Genomic DNA, 7,471 nt, shown 5'->3' with positions numbered 1-7,471 from the left:
ACTTCTAAATACAATAAGCCTGTATGTTTTTCGTTTTTACAGGCTAATCTAACGGCCATAAATCAATTTAAGAATTGCTCAAATTCTATTGTCACGGCATACAATTTTATCGAACTAAGTTGGAAGTTTTAGAACAAGTGTGAATGTATTTTTGATTCTGAAAAGAGTTTATACTTACGTCGAATATACATTGAGATTTAGTTGCACGTTTAGGTAGGTTTAAATATTGAACTAAGGACCTCGTATTGTGAATGTATGATAACTTTGACAATCTCAATCTGAGCGGTCGTGCTTTTAATTGCGACAAAGAGTCTTAATTGCACCAATCCGTGGTCCCAAAATTAAGCTACGCCAACCCAGGTAAGGGTGAATTGCCGGAAGAAGGAATAACCTTGTTTACGTGTCATCCTAACATAACTTAACCAATTATACAGTCAAAGAGGGCCACCACTTGCGAACCCGTTAATGAACGTATCGGGTGCCTGGAATAGTTGTCGCAATTCAGGAATACCCGACTACCTGACTCAGGTCAGTTGGCGCAATTAATGCCCGCCCTGGTACGAGCTTCACGTTCAGATTGTTCAAGAATTCAAATACAACGCATTTTTTTTCTCTCTAGTGCGCATTAATGTCACTCATCTTGTGTGTAGCCTGAATATTGAGTCCACTCCTCATACCGGACATAAATACACTATAATGGTTGTCTTCTCTTATCCATACGGCAAATCAATAAGAGATTGTGTTTAGTCTGTACTCGCACCTCCGACCCTCGACGCCATGTTGTCCCTAATCCTCACTAACAGCTGATGTAATCCTCTGGAGAGGGTCTAGCCGCAGCCTCACTTCATTAACAGCCCAGTCGCGCACTAGCCGTTACTTACCCCAATGTACTGCATGCGCCACTCACAGGGGGTAATCCTTGTGGGAACGGTCATTAAACGTTCCCATTGCTTAAAATAGACATTATAATTTGAATATTTTTGACGTTTATACAGTCTAATCAACCGTCAATCGATTTAAGAATTGTTCAAATTCGTCACGGCGTACAGTTTTGTCGGAAAGTTGTACGTTTTCAGTGAAGTGTAAATGACGATAGTTAACGATCGTGTATTAATTATGCTTAAGAGTTCCTTAACTAAGCTAAGCCCTCAAAGGGTCTAATTTCCTTAGTTGCCCCCACGTCCAAGCGAGGTAGGGGTGAGTGGGCGCACATGAAAAGAGCCCAAAACTCAGGCAGACGCTTGAAAAGCACCCGGACCTCCAAGGTCCCTTCCAGGACGGTGCGAAAAGAGCCCGAGCTCTTCCTAGAACTTTTTCCCTAGAAATACATGAATTTATTTACAATATTAAAAGATACACTGTTAAAAGATACATTATTAAAATATTTATTATTAAAAGATATCTACATTACTAAAAGATATAGTCTGTTTACCTAACCTAACCTAACTTAACCTAACCTAACCCAAACAAACACAACACTATTTCAGAGCACGAGCAAGCGTCCTCCTCCTCAGGTACCTGTGGAGACCCGGGCTCTTTCCATGCTTAAGATTAGTGAACCTTTTTGAGGATTAAAATTTCGGGCTCTTTTCATGTGCTCCGGGGTGAGTTGCTGGCAGAAGGAATGTCCTTGTTTACATGTCATCCAAACCTATCCTAACCTAACCAAACCCAACCTAACCTAAGCTACTTAATTATACAGTCAAAGAGTGACGCCACTTAGGGTAGTTAATGAACGTATTGGGAGGCTTCCTGTAGTAGTTGGCGCAATTCAAGAATAACCGAATACCTGACTCACGTCAGTTGGCGCAATTAATGCCCGCCCTAGTGAACGCATCGCGTCAGTTTTATTACTCCCTGAACTATTTCCTCAAGGTTTAACCATATATTAAAGGAGTCTGTCTACTTGGGCGGACATTAATACCACCAAATGACCTGAGTCAGGTAATCGGGTATTCCTGAATTGCGCCAACTACTCCTGGGAGCCAACCGATACGTTCATTAACTGTACCAAGTGGCGGCCCTCTTTGACTGTATAATTGAGAAGGTTAGGTTTACTTTAGGTTAGATTAGGTTAGGTCAGTTTAGGATAAATTAGGATTACACGTAAACAAGGACACTCATTTAATCTATGGTTCAACGCGTAGACCTACTTAAACTTACTATCACAGAATGAAGAATAACCACTAGAATGGCTACTCTTTCATCTGAATTAAGAAAACATACTTTAATCGACCTAACCTGAGAAAATTTTTAATGGTTCCCCTCTCTTTATAAAGAACATTAGATCCGTGTATAAATCCCAAAGTGCCCATGAACTTTTGAGAAAACTACAAGTCACACTGTTATATATTCAAGAAGAGTTATTTATGTTATATTATATAGAGGCAAGTTGACCTCACCAAATAGTTTAAATGTTAACTTATCGGGCCTGGTGAAGGAACCAAACCAGGATGAGTCATTCGGGCAAAGTCCAAGAGGCTGACTAGCCGATCGAGAAGGCACAGTGACGGAACGCCGTTCGACGTTATGAACCCGGTGAGTAAAGTCAACTCGTACGCTTACAGTGTTAGTAGCCTAGTCTGCCAGTGTCCTGTACTTGTCCGGTTCTGTTCATTTCCAACGTCCGAGTCATAAAAGTGGCGACGAGGATAAAACTAAAGTTTATTTTACTGTGTGCGGTTAAAACAAGAGTTTTAACGAGTACGTTTGTAAATATTATTACTATTTTTTCTCGCGATTTTCGGAATATTTGTCGTTTTTAGCAGTGTCCTGCAAGTTTGAGTTGGTCAAGTTGAACCTGAAAAACTTTTTCGTACTTTGCAAAGAGAGTAAAAAGTTGGTTTTTGGGTAAATTGGTGGAAGATTTGTATATATTTTGTATATATTTTGTATTGGAGGAGTTTACGAAGAGTATTTTGTGGAAAAATTCCTGGAATTATGGACGGTGGATGCTGATTGCTCAACTGGCAAGTTGGTACCACGTGTTGCACATTGTGCAAGGGATTGTATTTACACTTGTGGCTTCATTTTACCGTAAGTTTGGACTTATTTACTGTAGGCCTATGGAAATAAGGTACAATGGGAACAAAACAAGTATTAGGAAAAATTCAAGAATTCAATGGTGAGTTAGAAACCTTCAAAAACTATGTTGAGAGGTTAGACCAATTTTTTAAAATTAATACGATTAAGAATGAGGACAAGGTCTCTTATTTTATCTCTCTCATGGGCCCTGAATTGTATTCAACCCTTAAAAACATTCTGATGCCAAAAAAACCTAGTGAGGTTACTTATGACGTAATAGTAGCACAGCTTACAGCCCATTTTGTACCTAAGAAGAATATCTCTTATGAGAGGTTTGTTTTTAATAAAAGGAGTCAAAGAGAGGGGGAGACTGTCTCAGACTTTGCTATTCAGTTAAAAAAATTGGCGGCTTCTTGCAAATTTGAAAAATTCTTGGATGATGCCCTTAAAGATAGATTTTTGTGTGGACTCAAATCAAATGATATCCAAAGTAGGTTGTTGTCTGAGGGAGACACTTTAACTTTTGAAAAGGCTTTGGAGTTGGCCTTGGTCCTAGAGGAGGCTAGTAGAAATGTTAAGAGTTTTCATCCTGGAGTGTACCAGAACGACAATCAAATATCTGAGGTTAATTACGTTAAGTATAGGCCTAAACAAAGGTTTGGCCCTAGACCTAGTAGTAGCGAAAGTTTGGGTAGGCCAAGTAATAGTGAGAATTTTGGTAGGCCAAGTTGGCCTAATTCAAGGCAAGGTTTACACCAGTTGTGTACTTGTTGTGGTAGAAACCATGAGAGTAAAAATTGTATGTACAGGACTTACAGTTGTAATATTTGCCATAGGAGGGGTCATTTGGCAAAAGTTTGTCAGCAGGCCGCCAGTAGGCCTAGTACTAGAATTAACTATTGTGATGATGGCGATGAAGTTGTAAATCCTCAACCAGGTGCGGAGCATGATAGTGGTGAAGAAGAGCTTGGGCTGTACACCATAGCCTATTCTGACTCTAAGAATAAATCTGGCGCAATTACAGCTGATGTAATGGTAAATGACGTATGTGTTAAAATGGCTATTGATTCGGGGGCAGTAGTATCAGTGATGCCTGAGGATGTTTTCTTCCGGCTTTACCAGGGGCGAGTGCCTAAGCTAAGGGAGAGTAAAATGAGATTGAAGACTTATACTGGTCAATGTATTGAAGTTTTGGGAGAGTTTCAGGCAAATGTTTCGGCTGGAGATGAGTCGCATGTTCTGCCGCTGGTGGTTGTACGGAATGAGCAACCAAATCAACCTTCGCTTTTGGGGCGAAACTGGTTGGCGAGACTTAAGTTAAACTGGAGGGAGATCATGAGGAACTGGCAACCAAAGAGTGGGACTGTCATGCAGCTTGAAGGTAGGAATGTTCCATATACATCTACTTCTAGTGTTGAGGATTTAAAATCAAGATTTCCTACTGTTTTTGAGCCTGGTATAGGAACAATTAGAGATATTAAAGTAAACCTAGTGTTGAAAGAAAATGCCAATCCGGTCTTTTGCAAGGCTCGTAACGTACCATATGCGCTGCAGGATGCGCTTGAGAAAGAAATCGATAACTTAATCAGGAATGAAGTGATGTATCCTGTGACCCAAACTAATTGGGCCACTCCTGTTGTTTTGGTTGAAAAGGGTAACAACTCTATTAGAATTTGTGGTGACTTTAAACAGACAATTAATCCTCAGTTACGCACAGATTATTATCCACTCCCTACTCCAGATGAGATTTTTGCTAAAATTGCTGGTTCAAAATTGTTCTCAAAAATTGATTTGTCAGCTGCATATAATCAACTTAGAGTAGACGAAAACTCTCAGGAGCTTCTAACGATTAATACGACTAAAGGTTTATTTCGTTATTCTCGCCTCCCTTTCGGAGTGACAAGCGCTGGGGCCATTTTCCAATCCGTCATGGACAAGATTTTGAATGGGTTGGATAGAACATTTTGCTATCTAGATGACATTTTGATTGTGGCTCAAACTCATGAGGAAATGCACCGAAATGTGGTTGCAGTATTGTCGAGACTAGAGCATTATGGGGTAAAAATAAACCCAGCTAAGAGTGAATTTTTTAAGGATAGCCTAATTTTCTTAGGGCATAGGCTAAGTGAAAATAAAATACAGCCTAGTGAAGAACTGTCTAAAGCTATTGTTAGTGCTCCCAGGCCAGAAAATTTGACACAGCTACGATCCTACCTGGGGTTGATCAATTATTATAGTAAATACCTCAACAACTTGTCTAATTTGCTTCAACCATTGTATGGTCTGCTAAACAAGGGGGTCAAATGGGGTTGGTCTGAACAGTGTGAGGAAGCGTTCCAGAAGAGTAAGGAGATTTGTTAGGAGATAGAGTTTTGATTCCATACGACCCAAAGTTAAAAGTGATTGTATCAGCTGATGCCAGTCCTTATGGGGTAGGAGCGGTTATCTCACACCAAATGCCTGATGGGTCTGAGCGACCCATAGCCTATGCTTCCCGAACACTAACGGTGCATGAAGTGAAATACTCGCAAATAAAGAAGGAGGCCCTCGCCTTAGTGTTTGCAGTAAAAAATTTCACATTTTCCTTTATGGCAAGAAGTTTCTTTTGGCTACTGATCACAGGCCTTTGACGTTTTTATTAGGCCCTACCAGGAGTATACCTACCTTAGCCGCTGCCCGTGTGCAACGTTGGGCTCTGATCCTATCGGCCTATGAATATGAGATTGTTTACAAGAAGGGTTGTGATATGGCCAATGCCGATGGGCTTTCAAGGTTACCATGCCAAAATGAGAAGCCGGGACCGGAAAACACAGTTGCGTTTTTCTCCATAGCAAACGAACTACCGGTTACTGCCAAAGAAATTAGTACAGCAACTCGTTACGACCCGATCTTGTCAAAGGTTCTTGATTTTACGATCCATGGATGGCCAGAATACGTAAGCAACGAACTTCTGAAACCGTATGTTGTGAGGAGCCATGAATTGTCCGTGGATGGAGATTGTGTTTTGTGGGGGAGGAGAGTTATTATCCCGGAACCGTACCGGAAAGAAATCTTGTTTTTGCTACACAAAGAGCACCCTGGAGGCTCAAGAATGAAAAACCTGGCACGTGGGTATGTATGGTGGCCGAAAATGGACTCGGATATTGAAGAGCTGGTTAAAGGCTGTGGGATTTGCCAATCAACTCGCAACGCTTTGCCCCTTGCCCAATTACAGCGCTGGTCTTGGCCTAACCAGCCCTGGCAGAGAGTCCATGTGGATTTTGCGTCTTTCCATAACAAGGAATTCCTAATTCTGGTGGACAGTTACTCTAAGTGGCTGGAAGTGTTTCAAATGCAAACGACAACATCGGCAAAGACAATTGAAAGATTGAGATCTTGTTTTGCGGTATTCGGACTGCCTTGTACTCTGGTGAGTGATGGAGGACCTCAATTGAGATCCCAGGAATTTGAAGAATTCTTAAAGGCAAATGGCATTTTGCATGTAGTTAGTCCGCCTTATCATCCGGCTAGTAACGGCCTCGCTGAGCGTGCTGTCCAAACTACTAAGAACACCTTTTTGAGACAAATGCTGCAAGATGAAATGTCTAAATCTAACAGGTCCGTTCAACATCGCATTGATAGTTTTTTATTTGTGTATAGAAATACACCACATACAGCAACCGGTTGTTCCCCAGCAGAAATGTTTTTCAAATTCAAGCCTAGGACTCATCTTTGTTTGTTAAAGCCACATTTGGAAGCTAAGGTCAACGAAAATCAAGAACGTATCATTCAGACAAGGAACAAGGGGGTAACTCCCAGGAACTTTGATGTGGGACAAAAGGTATTCGTAAAAAGCGTCAGGAATGAAAGGTTAAGCTGGCTGCCTGGTATTGTTGCAAAAATTGTAAGTCCCATGACCTATTTAGTGAAGACCGAGGGCCGTACAAGATTTGTTCATGCCGACCACTTACGTGAGAACCATGTGGTGTCAGAGGATGAAGAGGATACAATAATTCCATGCCCAATACCAACTACGCAAATTATTAAATCACCCCCTGCAAGGCTGGATGTAGGAATTCCTGTACCTAGTACTCAGCCAGAGACATCTGATGTGCAAGAAAGTGTATCCCCATCCAACGAAGTCAAGAATAAAAGTCCAGGCCCGCATAAGAGTCCTAAGGTGCTTTTGCGTCGATCTCAAAGAGAGCGGCGAGCGCCTACAAAATTAGATTGGTAAAAAAGATTTGGTTTCCCCCCAAAAGAAGAAGTTGTTTATTTTTGTTTTATAATCGGTTGGGAGGGAATGTTATATATTCAAGAAGAGTTATTTATGTTATATTATATAGAGGCAAGTTGACCTCACCAAATAGTTTAAATGTTAACTTATCGGGCCTGGTGAAGGAACCAAACCAGGATGAGTCATTCGGGCAAAGTCCAAGAGGCTGACTAGCCGATCGAGAAGGCACAG

At 41.2% G+C, this 7,471-nt stretch overlaps 2 protein-coding genes across 2 annotated transcripts; both read left to right on the top strand.

Moving 5' to 3' along the window:
* Positions 1-4,080: 4,080 nt before the first annotated feature.
* On the top strand, positions 4,081-5,385 carry LOC128989255 (uncharacterized protein K02A2.6-like). The gene has a single exon (XM_054411130.1). It carries the CDS (start codon positions 4,081-4,083, stop codon positions 5,383-5,385), a length of 1,305 nt encoding a protein of 434 aa, XP_054267105.1.
* A 385-nt stretch (positions 5,386-5,770) lies between these two features.
* LOC128989254 (uncharacterized protein K02A2.6-like) lies at positions 5,771-7,240 on the top strand. Its single transcript, XM_054411129.1, has one exon. The coding sequence runs from the start codon at positions 5,771-5,773 to the stop codon at positions 7,238-7,240; it is 1,470 nt and encodes a 489-aa protein (XP_054267104.1).
* The last annotated feature ends 231 nt before the right edge of the window (positions 7,241-7,471 follow it).

Source organism: Macrosteles quadrilineatus, unplaced genomic scaffold (genome assembly GCF_028750875.1).
Source record: "Macrosteles quadrilineatus isolate MER2022 unplaced genomic scaffold, UCM_ALF_1.0 Scaffold_3__2_contigs__length_128488019, whole genome shotgun sequence".
In the NCBI taxonomy this organism is placed as follows: domain Eukaryota; kingdom Metazoa; phylum Arthropoda; class Insecta; order Hemiptera; family Cicadellidae; genus Macrosteles; species Macrosteles quadrilineatus.
The sequence above is the reverse complement of the archived record's forward strand: the minus strand, read 5'-3'. Positions and strand labels throughout refer to the sequence as shown.